The 13,204-nt window shown below is 50.2% G+C and overlaps 1 protein-coding gene across 2 annotated transcripts in view; it reads left to right on the top strand.

Moving 5' to 3' along the window:
• Positions 1-13,204, top strand: part of PMF1 (polyamine modulated factor 1) — a 27,628-nt gene extending 14,424 nt beyond the window's left edge. The window contains exons 2-5 of one of the 2 annotated variants that reach the window (XM_054485372.2): positions 5,510-5,615; positions 6,813-6,913; positions 9,533-9,667; positions 12,711-13,204. In XM_054485372.2, the coding sequence (XP_054341347.1) occupies positions 5,510-5,615; positions 6,813-6,913; positions 9,533-9,667; positions 12,711-12,750 (382 nt within the window). In that variant the 3' untranslated portion in view covers positions 12,751-13,204. Of the gene's footprint in view, positions 1-5,509; positions 5,616-6,812; positions 6,914-9,471; positions 9,668-12,710 lie in introns of both variants that reach the window. The other variant, XM_054485363.2, reaches the window with a different exon arrangement.

Raw genomic sequence — 13,204 nt, 5'->3', positions numbered from 1 at the left:
AATCCAGGGAAAATGACAGGTAGTCTGTCCAGAGAACCAGTAAAGTTACCCAGTATGCACTGGGTAGCTGGGTGACCTCTTATGTACCCTTGGAAGCCAGGGCCAAGAGACCATCCCATCATGGGGTGAAGAGGGGCCTTGGCAGAGAGGTTGCAGAGGAGGCTCCTGGGGGAGGACTCCTCTTCCCAAGCTTTTCAGGTCCTGGGATCCTGGGGTCCAGGGTGGGCAGCCCAGGCCCTACCTTAGCCCCAGTCGCCCAGTCTACAGAGTGTCTTACATGCTGCTGTGCATCTAACATGGTTGTAGGCACCCTGGAGATCCCAGCAGCATTGCAGACAGCATCCTTGTCCACAAGGATATTATAATTTGCGTAAGAAAATAAAATTTGACACTTGGGGCAAATGGTCATGAATTAAAAAAATTTTTTTTGGCCAGGCTCAGTGGCTCACGCCTGTAATCCCAGCACTTTGGAAGGCTGAGGTGGGTGGATCACCTGAGATTGGGAGTTCAAGACCAGCCTGGCCAACATGGTGAAACCCTGTCTTTACTAAAAATACAAAAATTAGCTGGGCGTGGTGGTAGGCACCTGTAATCCCAGCTACTCAGGAGGCTGAGGCATGAGAATTGCTTGAACCCGGGAGGTGGAGGTTGCAGTGAGCCGAGATTTAAAATTTCTTTTAATTTTTTAAAAATTTTATTTTATTTTATTTTATTTTATTTTTTGAGACAGAGTCTTGCTCTGTCGCCCAGGCTGGAGTGTAGTGGCGCGATTTCAGCTCACCGCAATCTCCGCCTCCTGGGTTCAAGCGATTCTCATGCCTCAGCCTCCTGAGTAGCTGGGATTACAGGTGCTTACCACCACGCCTGGCTCATTTTTTATATTTTTAGTAGAGATGGGGTTTCTCCATGTTGGTCAGGCTGGTCTCGAACTCCCGACTTCAAGTGATCCCCCTGCCTCAGCCTCCCAAAGTGCTGGGATACAGAGGTGAACCACTGTGCCTGGCCTTAAATTTTTTTTTGTTGAGACAGGGTCTTGCTATGTTGCACAGGCTGGTCTCCAACTCCTGGGCTCAAGTGATCCTCCTGCCTCAGCCTCACAAAATGCTGGGATTACAGGCATGAGCCACTGCACCTGACTATGATTTTTTTTTTTTTTTTTTTTTTGAGACGGAGTTTCGTTCTTGTTGCCCACACTGGGGTGCAATGGCATGATCTCAGCTCACTGCAACCTCTGCCTCCCGGGTTCAAGTGATTCTCCTGCCTCAGCCTCCCAAGTAGCTGGGATTACAGACATGCACTACCACGCCCAGCTAATTTTTGTATTTTTAGTAAAGATAGGGTTTCATCATGTTGGTCAGGCTGGTCTCGAACTCCTGACCTTACGTGATCCGCTCCTGACCTCAGGTGATCTGCCCGCCTCAGCCTCCCAAAGTGCTGGGGTTACAGGCGTGAGCCACCGCACCTGGCAAATTTTTTTTTTTTTTTTTTTTTTTTAGTGTATCACTTTCCTGCTTCTCCCTGAGTATATTTTTCAGAAAATCCACAAGGGCATTCAAAACATTCCCAATTCTGCATTGGCTCTCAAGAAAGACATCACCTTCCTCCTGTACTCACTGATACTGGCACCAATCTGGCTGCCTTTCTCCTTGGTTAAGCCACATTGTCCTGTTAGCATATATTTTATCTTGTGTCTGTGTATGAGTGTGTGTGTTTCTGTGGTCCTTCACTTTCGCTGAATTATCATACCATAAAGGAGACCTCAGAACAGGTCACAGGCAGCGCTAGCAGTGAGAATTTGCTTTACCCCTGCCCTGGGCCCTATCCGCTGTCAGCTGCCTGAGCTGAAGAGAGATGCGTCCAGCTCAGACCCTCCGCCTGCTGAGTAGGTTGGGTGGAGGAACAGGATCTCCCATGTCTAAGCCAAACCTGTTTTAAGCCACAATTACCCAGTTTCAATGCCAGCCCTGCTTGGTCAGCATCATGTGTTCCTCCACGTTCCTCCTGGTAGCCACAGACTGCGTGGCTAGTCAGGCCAGCAGCAAAACAAGATGTCTGGGAGTCTGCTGAGGGTTGAAGGAATGCCCATCGTCTATTCTGTGTACAGTATTGTTTTTGTTTTTGTTTTGTTTTTTGAGACGGAGTCTTGCTCTGTCACCCAGGCTGGAGTGCAGTGGCATGATCTCGGCTCACTGCAACCTCCGCCTCCCAGGTTGAAGTGATTCTCCTGCCTCAGCCTCCTGAGTAGCTGGGACTACAGGCACGTGCCACCACGCCCAGCTAATTTTTTGTATTTTTAGTAGAGACGTGGTTTCACCATGTTAGCCAGGATGGTCTCCATCTCCTGACCTCATGATCTGCCCGCCTTGGCCTCCCAAAGTGCTAGGATTACAGGCGTGAGCCACCACGCCCGGCCTACAGTATTGTTTTTCAGATACCTAAGCTTAGCTTCCAAGGTGTACTCACATGGAATGTGTGTCACTGAAAAGGTGAGAGACCGCCACTCTGACCCAGAAGTGTACCTGTAGTTGCTTACAACCAGCTTTCTGAAAAGAGAGCCCTGGTTTGCAGTGTTTGCCAATTTCCAAGGTGTAGATACTCCTAAGCTACCAACATGGCATCACTAGACACAGAGTTGAGAAGAGCTGGGCAGCAGCATACCTTGATCCAGTATTTCCACCAGACAGAGACAATATATACGAATTATCTCAAGAGCAGAATAAAAGGTGGTAGAATGATTAGGAAGTGGTATGTTTGGAGTCTTTAGGACCTTTGTTTTGTTTTTGTTTTTTTTTTGAGACGGAGTGTCGCTCTTGTTGCCCAGGCTGGAGTGCAATGGCATGATCTCAGGTCACTGCAACCTCTGCTTCCCGGGTTCAAGCGATTCTCCTGCCTTAGCCTCCCGAGTAGCTGGGATTACAGGCGTGCATCACCATGCCCGGCTAATTTTTTGTATTTTTTAGTAGAGACAAGGTTTCTCCATGTTGGTCAGGCTGGTCTCGAACTCCCAACCTCAGGTGATCCACCGGTCTCTGCCTCCCAAAGTGCTGATATTACAGGCATGAGCCACTGCGCCCAGGACCTTTGCTTTTAAAGTTAATTTATTGTCAGTTTATGTAATTTAATTCTTAATAATGGCTGTGTTTAACACTTGGCCCAGAGTTCCTGGAAATTTGGCAGTTCTGTCTTGCAGGCCGCTGTGAGCTGGCTCCAGTATACCACTGCTCTTAGTCTTCACCTGTTTCCAAAAACATTGTTTGGGGGCGGGTTTCGTGAGGAGGCTTAAAGAGCCATGAGAAAGGGAGGACCCAGCAGTGACTCCCTGGCTGGGGGTGGGGTTTTGCGTTGGGCATCAGGGCCCTAATGCCCTGTTTACCCAGTGGCCCGCCAGCCTGATCCTCACAGCCAAGGAGCATCCTGACCTATAGTACAGCATCAGTGTGAGCTTTTGTGTATTTGAAGATCTTCCTTGGCTCAGGCGCTTTCTGCAAGTCACTCAAACACCGCTTCATCTGACCACACCCGCTCCCAATTTAAAGAAGATCCTTGATAACACTGTTAGCCCTATAACTCTGGCTTTTTTCTTTTAAACCACTCTCCACAAGAGATGATTATCACTTGCATGTGAGTTTCTGCATTTCTGCCATCTCTCCTCTACTGGAAGCTCTGGGAGGGCCGTGTCAGTCTTATCCACCCCGAACACCCAGTTCCTGGTGGGCGATCAGCATATAGCAGACACTCAGTGAATATTTGTTGAAGGGGAAGGGCCTGAGAGAGTGGACAGAGAGACACAGGCAAGGGAGAGGGAGGAAACAAAGAGGAGGGAGAAAAACAGCCAAAAGGGTTCATTTAACTTGAGTTTCTCTGTCCAAGAGGAATGAGCCATTGGGAATATACTGGATACCGTTTAATACTTCCAACTGCAAAGGATTTATCAGTGAGGAGCTCTCAGCTGCTAGTGGCAGAGACCTGATTTAAAATCAGGCTTGGCTGGGCACGATGGCTCACCCCTAGACTCCCAGCACTTTGGGAGGCTGAGGCAGGAGGATTGCTTAAGCCCAGGAGTTTTTTGAGACAAGTCTGGGCAACACAGTGAGACCCCGACTCTACAGAAAAATAAAAATAAAAGAATTAGCTGGTCATGGCAGACGCGGTGGCTCATGCCTGTAATGCCAGCACTTTGGGAGGCCGAGATAGGCGGATCACGAGGTCAGGAGATCAAGACCATCCTAGCTAACACGGTGAAACCCCCGTCTCTACTAAAAATACAAAAAAATTAGCTGGGCGTGGTGGGCGCCTGTAGTCCCAGCTACTCAGGAGGCTGAGGCAGGAGAATGGCGTGAATGCGGGAGGCGGAGCTTGCAGTGAGCCGAGATCGCGTCACTGCACTCCAGCCTGGGCGACAGAGCGAGACTCCATCTCAAAAAAAAAAAGAATTAGCTGGTCATGATGGTGTGCACCTGTAGTCCTAGCTACTCAGGAGGCTGAGGCAAGAGGATCCCTTGAGCCCAGGAGTTGGAGTTGGAGGTTGCAGTGAGCTCTGATTGTGTCACTGCACTCCAGACCGGGTGATGGAATGAGATCCTGTCTCAAAAAGAAAAGTAGAAAATCAGGCTTCAGGCTGGATTACACCTGTAATCCTAGCACTTTGGGAGGCTGAGGCGGGTGGATCACCTGAGGTCAGGAGTTCAAGACCAGCCTGGCCAACATGGTGAAACCCCATCTCTACTAAAAATACAAAAATTAGCCAGGCGTGGTGGCAGGTGCCTGTAATCCCAGCTACTCGGGAGGCTGAGGTAGGAGAATCGCTTGAACCCAGGAGGCGGAGGTTGCAATGAGCCAAGATCACGCCACTGCACTCCAGCCTGGGCAACAGAGCGAGACTGCCTCAAGAAAAAAAAAAAGGAAAGAAAATCAGGCTTCAACAATAAGAGAAATATATTACCTCATGTAACAAGAAGCCCCAAAGTAAAGTGGCTGCAGGTTGGTGTAAACTCTGCCCTCAGGCCAGGGCCCCCATGGTTGCCAAAGAGCATCACCTGGATATAGTAATGTCCTGCTGAGAGAGCATCAGTTGCTTTCTATGTGGCTCTTTTTAGGAGTAAGCCAATCTTTCCCAGATGTCACATGCCCTGTCCTAATCCAAGTCCTTCAGGGCACTGGAATGACCAGAGGCTCTCAAAGTGTGGTTCCCCAGACCAGCACCATCAGCCTCACCCGAGAGCTTGCTAGAAACTGTGGAAGGAGTGAGGAGTAATCTTCAAGAGATAAACACTTAAACTCACCGGGGGCTCTCCTAAGAAGGAGTGAGGATGCTGGTGGGGCATTGATGGGGTTGAACCATCCTTGGTGACTCGTGCTTAGATGAGAGATTTGCATCCACTGCCTTTAACCAGGGCCATGAAGTGGACAGAGCTCAGAGTCCCGTAATGCGAACCGGAGGTGCCCAGGCAGGCTGATGGCCGACCTCGTGCTTGGCCCTCCCTACCTTTGCTTCTCTCCTTCCTGCCAGCTACCAGAGATTCACTGACTGCTATAAGCGCTTCTACCAGTTGCAGCCTGAGATGACACAGCGAATCTATGACAAGTTTATAGCTCAGTTGCAGACATCTATCTGGGTGAGTGGTGGGAAGCCCGGCAGGTGCTGTTGACTTGGGTTCTGTCTCCAGATTGTCAGTCCCCTGAGGGCAGTGGCTCCACCCTCTATACCTCTGTCTCCTCAGCCCCTAGAGCTGTCCTGGGTGCCCAGCAGGCTGCAGCATCCATCATCCCTCCCCTCCAAATGATGCGGATATCTTAGATGCAGCCTTTGCTCACTGTCCTGTATTGTGATTATGTGTTTTATGTTGCCTGCTCTCTAGACCATGCAAACTCAGCAAAGGCTGATGGGGTCTTTTTTTTTTTTTTGTCAGGATCTTGCTCTGTCACCCAGGCTTGAGTACAGCGACATAATCACAGCTCCCTGCAGCCTCAAACTCTGGGCTCAAGTGATCCTCCCACCTTGGCTTCCCAAAGTGCTGGAATTACATGAACTACCAGCCTGCAGGCTTTTTGTAAATATTTCCCACTTTAGGCCGGTACAGTGGCCTAAAATTTTAATTTTTTTCTTCCTTTTTTTTTTTTTTTTTGAGACAGGGTCTGGCTCTGTCACTCAGGCTGGAGTGCAGTGGCATGATCTCGGCTCACTGCAGCCTCTGCCTCCTAGGCTCAAGCAATCCTCCTACCTCAGATTCCAGAGTCACTGGGACTGTAGACGTGCGCTACCACGCCTAGCTAAAAAGATTTTTAAAGTAAAAATAAATAAAACATTTTCCCCACTTTATATTTTATTTCCTTAATTATTTTTGTTTGCTTTTTTGAGGCAGAGTCTCAATCTGTTGCCCAGGCTATAGTGCAGTGGCGCAATCTCGGTTCACTACAACCTCCGCCTCCCAGGTTCAAGCAATTCTTGTGCCTCAGCCTCCCAAGTAGCTGGGATGACAGGTGAATGCCACCACGCCCAGCTAATTTTTTTTTTTTTTTTTAAGTAGAGACAGGGTTTCACCGTGTTACCAGGCTGGTCTCGAACTCCTGGTCTCAAGTGATCCACTTACCTCGGCCCTCCCAAAGTGCTGGGATTACAGGCGTGAACCACGGCACCCAGCCTATTTTCTTAATTATAAAAGCCACATGTAGAAAAGTTGGAATGTTAGGGAAAGCATAAAGACCTAGAACAGAAATTAGCCAAAATCTTACCAAGTGCTGTCAGCAGTTTAGCATATTTTTGCCATGAGCTCATCTCGTGTCATTACAGCTCTTTCCTCCTTTCTCTTCAGGAGGAAATCTCTGACATCAAAGAGGAGGGGAACCTAGAAGCTGTCTTGAATGCCTTGGATAAAATTGTGGAAGAAGGCAAAGTCTGCAAAGAGCCAGCCTGGTGAGAGTGGGGTGGGGAGGTGAGAAGGCACAGGAAAGAGGCAGCAATTAAGCTTTTTTTTTTTTTTTTCCTAGAGTCAGGGTCTCACTCTGTTGGCCAGGCTGGTCACAAACTCCTGGCCTTAAGCTGTCCTCCCAACCTTGACCTCCCAAAGTGCTGGGATCACAAGCTTGAGCCACCACACCTGGACAGTTCAGCTTCTCGAAGGAGACTTTAAGACTGACCCAAGCAGGGAGTGGTGACTCATGCCTGTAATCCCAGTTATTCAGGGGGCTGAGGTGGGAGGATCACTTGAGACCAGGAGTTCAAGAGTTCAGAACCAGCCTGGGCAATATAGTGAGATCCTGTCTCTAAAAAAAACTTTTAAAAGGCTGACCCTGTGTCCACCATATCCATGAGACTCTGGGCTTGTTGACCCTGAGAGAGAACCTTTTGACAGGGACAAGTAGAGCAGACAGACACCAAACAGTAACCGAAAACTGTTGTGCTGCATAGTTCCCTTCACGGGAGGAGAGCCCCAGGTAAGCCATGTTGTTGAGGGGATTAGGGAGGGAAGTAGTTTGAGGCCAGACTGAAGAAGCCTTCCTGAGGGAGCTCATTTTAGGGCCTGTTGGTCCTGTGGGAGAAAGGGAGGGTGGGGGGAGTGGGAAGAGGCAGAATCGTGAGGTTTGGAATCACCATGTACATCTTATAGGTGTAGATGAGGCTGGCGGGGCAACTGGTTTTTATACATTTGTTCATTCAACAGGTTAGGGAGCACCTACTATATGATCGATATTGGTTTTTTTATTTTTTATTTTTTAAGACAGAGTCTTGCTCTGTCGCCCAGGTTGGAGTACAGTGTTGTGATCTTGGCTCATTGCAACCTCCACCTCCTGAGTTCAAGCAATTCTCCTGCCTCAGCCTCCTGAGTAGCTGGGATTACAGGCGCCCACCACCATGCCTGGCTAATTTTTGTATTTTTAGTAGAGACGGGGTTTCACCATATTGGCCAGGCTGATCTCGAACTCCTGACCTCAGGTGATCCTCCTGCCTCGGCCTCCCAAACTGCTGGGATTAAAGGTGTGAGCCCCCGCGCCCAGCCTCGATACTGTTTTAGATGCCAGAAACTTAGCAGTGAACAAGACAGACCAAATATCTGCTCTCCTGGAGCTGACATTTCAGCAGCAGCCGGCTACCTGCTACACCAAGTGCAAGGTGGAGAAGCGGGGCCTGGGATGAGCAGTGGAGAGCAGGGGCCAGCAAGACCCCAGCAGCTGAGCCCCTGCCTCCTGCAACCCTCCCTCCCTTAGTAGAATCCTAGGCCAGAGGGATTAGAAATCTTTTTTGTAATTTCCAATTTTTAAAAATGCTCTGTGCCCTTAATACTTAAGAGAATTAAGTTTCACAACTGAAAAAGAACTTTTTTTTTTTTTTTGAGATGGAGTCTCACTCATTTGTCCAGGCCAGGCTAGAGTACACTGATGCAATCTCAGCTCACTGCAACCTCAGCCTCCTGGGTCCAAGCGATTCTCCTGCCTCAGCCTCCCGAGTAGATGGGATTACAGGCGCCTGCCACCACGCCTGGCTAATTTTTGTATTTTTAGTAGAGATGGGGTTTCACCATGTTGGCCAGGCTGGTCCCAAACACCGGACCTCAGGTGATCCACCTGCCTTGGCCTCCCAAAGTGCTGAGATTACAGGCATGAGCCACCGCGCTCAGCCATTGAAAAATAATTTTTTTTTTTTTTGAGACAGAGTCTTGCTCTGTCTCCCAGGCTGGAGTGCAGTGGCGCAATCTTGGCTCACTGCAAGCTCCGCCTCCTGGGTTCACACCATTCTCCTGCCTCAGCCTCCCAAGTAGCTGGGACTACAGGCGCTCGCCACCACGCCCGGCTAATTTTTTGTATTTCTAGTAGAGACGGGGTTTCACCATGTTAGCCAGGATGGTCTCGATCTCCTGACCTCGTGATCCGCCTGCCTTGGCCTCCCAAAGTGCTGGGATTACAGGCGTGAGCCACAGCACCCGGCCTGAAAAAGAATTTTTAAAGAACTCACAGTGCCTTCCACCTCTTGTGTAATCTTGCCTCCTCAGACTTGACTTTCCTTATCTTCCCAGATCAGCCAACACTTTTGAGGGCCTCCCACAGTCTGGGCCCTCTGTCAGGAGCCACCCCCAACCTCTCAAGCTCACAGTCTGGTGGACTGGATGCACCAGCCGGGCACATGGTCACAAGGACAGAGGCAGGGGCTAGAAAGTCACCCTGAAGTGTTCTGGATGGGGGAGTGTGTGTGGAGGAATGGAGGGGAATGTGGGGTATGGTCGGGAAGGCTAAGATAGGGGCTGAAGTGAGAAGGGGGAGAGGTGGACCCCTAAGCATTGAAACCCAGGGAAAGGAAGTGAGCATTCCTATGAGGAACAGGTCTTGGGAGGTGAGAGGGACCACGGGAGAGACCTGGGAAGCCAGCCCAACTTGGGACAAAGTGGGCATGTCACCGAGTGTGGGCTTGGAAGCCGAACCCTCTTCCACGAGGGCCTTCCGCCTCCCTCATTCCTTGTGCCCCGTGTGGCCCTCCAGGCGCCCCAGCGGGATCCCAGAGAAGGATCTGCACAGTGTCATGGCACCCTACTTCCTGCAGCAACGGGACACCCTGCGGCGCCATGTGCAGAAACAGGAGGCCGAGAACCAGCAGCTGGCAGATGCCGTCCTGGCAGGGCGGAGGCAGGTGGAGGAGCTGCAGCTACAGGTCCAGGCCCGGCAGCAGGCCTGGCAGGTCAGTGCCCCAGCCTGCCTCTTCCTCTTCCTTCTCTAATGGGCCCTCTGAGATCCGCAAATTGGTGGCTTCCTCCATTCCAACACAAGGGACTCCCACAGCGGGTAGGAGAGCTTGCCCCCTGGGGAACAGCCATGAATTACCTCTCCTTGGGCATGTGCAGTAGTCTCTGCCAGCCTCAGCAGACGGTCTCCCCCAGATCCTCCACCACGCATAGGCATGTGTTCCCCTGATGGAGCAGGTGAGGACACAGGCCCAGAGAGGGCAGGTGAGTCACCCAAGGTAACGGCGCCTCCACATCAGATTTGAAGTTAAAACCTGGTGGTGGTTCTAGTGCTCCATGTGACCACTGCCCAACATAGATATATATATTCTAAACCCGGTATATGGTAGGGGGATGGGTAGAGAACAAGAACAGAGGATGAGACAGTATTTTTTAAAATTGATACATCATATTTTACATATTTAGGAAGTACATGTGATATTTTGCTACATGCATAGAACATGCAGTGATCAAGTCAGGGTATTTGAGGTGTTCATCACTTTGAGTATTTATCATTTGTTTGTGTTGGGAGCAATTCAAGACCTCTCTTCTAATTACTTTGGTTTTGGTTTTGTTCTGAGATGGGGGGGTCTCGCTATACTGCCCAGGCCAGTCTCGAACTCCTGGCCTCAAGCAGTCTTCCTGTCTCAGCCTCCTGAATAGCTGGGATTACATGTGCTCATCACTGCACAAGGCTCTTAGCCACTTTGCAATATGGAGTACATTGTTGTTAAGTATAGTTACCTTACTCTACTGTTGAACAATAGAATTTACACCTTTTACCTAACTGTATGTTTATACCATTAAACTACCTCTCTTCACCCCCCACCCCTTCCCCCAGCCTCTGTTAACTATCATTCTACTCTTTGCTGTATGAGATCAACTTTTCTCTGCATCCTCACCAGCATGTTATTTTTTGTCTTTTTTTTTTTTTTAGACAGAGTCTCACTCTGTTGCCCAGGCTGGAGTGCAGTGGCACAATCTCAGCTCACTGCAACCTCCACTTCCCAGGTTCAAGCCATTCTCATGCCTCAGCCTCCTGAGTAGCTGGGATTCCAGGCGTGAGCTGCCATACCCAGCTAAATTTTGTATTTTTAGTAGAGATGGGGTTTCACCATGTTGGCCAGGCTGGTCTCAAACTCCTGGACTCAAGCAATTCACCCACCTCAGCCTCACAACGTGCTGGGATTACAGACTTGAGCCACCACACCGGGCCCCAGAAATGTTCTATTTCAACTTTGTTTTTGAGACAGTCTTGCTCTGTTGCCCAGGCTGGAGTACAGTGGCATGATCTTGGTTCACTGCAACCTCCGCCTCCTGGGTTCAAGTGATTCTCCTGCCTCAGCCTCCCGAGTAGCTGGGATTACAGGTACCTGCCACGCATGGTTAATTTTTGTATTTTTAGTAGAGACGGGGTTTCACCATGTTGGCCAGGCTGGTCTTGAACTCCTGGCCTCAGGTGATCCACCTGCCACAGCTTCCCAAAGTGCTGAGATTACCCACTGTATATTCTTGACACCTTTGCCGACAATCAGTTGGCCATAAGCATACGGATTTATTTCTGAGTCTGTATTCTGTTATACTATTGGTTATGTGTCTGTTCTTATAACAGTACCATGCTGTTTTGGTTACTATAGCCTTGTACAATTTGAAGTCAGGTACTGTGATGCCTCCAGCTTTGTTCTTTGTGCTCAGGATTATTTTGACTATCTGCCATTGCCCAATATTTAAATAACGTATATATTAGAATGACTTGTAGAGCCTTCACACATCTAACACATATCCTCCATGCCACAATTGTGTGTCCTTTGAGGGCGAACTTAACTTTTGAAAGTGGCCCGACGTCACTTGGGGCCACGTTGGGTGAAGAAAGGAGAAGAAGATGATCAAGCTGGATGACACAGTAGCAGCTTGGCTGCACCGCAATGAGACAGATTTTCCTATGGGCTCAAAGTGCATTTCCAAGAGAAGCTTTCTAGTAGGGCTCAAGTGGCGGCATCTCTGTCGAACCCTCTCCATTCTTCATGTCAGTATCCAATGTACATCTACTTATAGCCACTTGACAGCCCCCTTCCTGGGGCAAACCCTCATATTCCTGAGGGATACAGGTCCCCAAATTTATGGCTCCTGGATCTCCCTGGTCTTCTCTTCCCAATACCAGTTAGCTGCAGCCTGAAGGCCCTGCCACAGCTTGGGAGGGGCCCCGGCCGGGAGGCAGTGACAAGTGGAAGGCCGGCAGCCGCTCTGCTCCCTACTGTCCCCACTCCCTCTGCTCTCCCCATATCACAGACTGGCCTGGGGGACTGGGCAGCAGGTGCGGAAGTGGTGGTGACAAAGGCCCCCCCACCAAGCCTAGTGCCATCTCGCAGGGCACAGCTCCGAGTTGTGTCTCGGGCACTCCCAGGGCCCCCTGCTGAGTCCTCAGGCAAGGTGCTCCTCCACCATCGCCACTCAGTCATCATGAGGCCATGGGTCACCCTGTCTCTGGGTCCTGGCTTCCAAATTGGCCAGATAATGATCCTAGGGCCTCACCAGCTCTGAGATTCAGTGCTATCCTAAGAGGAACAAAGCCCCCTGCTCTTAAAGCCATGCCCCACCCATTCCAGCTACAGACCCTCACGTTGTTTGACGTGGGCAATTTCCATGTCTGTAACTCAACTGAAAGTGTACTTAATTCAAGAAAGTTTCTCGCTAGAAAGCTCTGTTGAGGTCAGAGGATCGAAGGGCCACTTTGGGGACCCTTGCTGAAGATGGGCTCTGCTCTGGGGATGCCCAGCCTAGGTGGTCACAGAACCCAGCTTGCTATAAATACTTGCCGAATGGTGGGGACTTCCTGATGTGCCTTCATCCTAACATGCTCTGCAGGGCCCATGACTTAAGCCACAGACTCCATCCATATTGTCCTGGGGGAAACCCCAGGCCTGGAGTCAGGGACAGTGGAGGGCGAGGATTTGGGTTTTCTTAGATCCCAGTTTGTCTGTTGTCTCCCATTGATTTCAGGCTCTACACAGAGAACAGAGGGAGCTGGTTGCTGTGCTGAGGGAGCCTGAGTGAGGAGACCGCCAGCCCCAGAAGCAGAGGGCAGTCAAGGTCAAGAGCCTGTGGTCCAGCATGCCTGGCCTGGGCGGGCTGCCTCTGAGAACGGCTGAAATGGTGCCCAGTCCATCAGCAGTGATGGAATTTGCTGGAGGACTAGGCCAGAGCAAGCCTCACTGCCACTGTGCCTTTGGGGCACCTTTGGGGTTGGACATACACCCCCTTTAGATTCCTCTGTTTCTTCTACCTGGATAATTCTTGGCCATGTTCTCTCTTCTCTAGCTTCAGGTCAGCTCTGCCCCTCCGCCCCCCTCCTGCTGGTTCCTCAGCCCTTTTCCCGGGCCTGGCTTGGAGAATCTGTTTTCAATCTCCACTGATTGCCCCCTTGCTGGCCAGCCCAGGGGCCTTTACCATGTTCTCCCCACATCCCTAAATAAACTTCCTCCACTACACTGTAA

Source organism: Pongo pygmaeus, chromosome 1 (genome assembly GCF_028885625.2).
Source record: "Pongo pygmaeus isolate AG05252 chromosome 1, NHGRI_mPonPyg2-v2.0_pri, whole genome shotgun sequence".
In the NCBI taxonomy this organism is placed as follows: domain Eukaryota; kingdom Metazoa; phylum Chordata; class Mammalia; order Primates; family Hominidae; genus Pongo; species Pongo pygmaeus.
The sequence above is the reverse complement of the archived record's forward strand: the minus strand, read 5'-3'. Positions and strand labels throughout refer to the sequence as shown.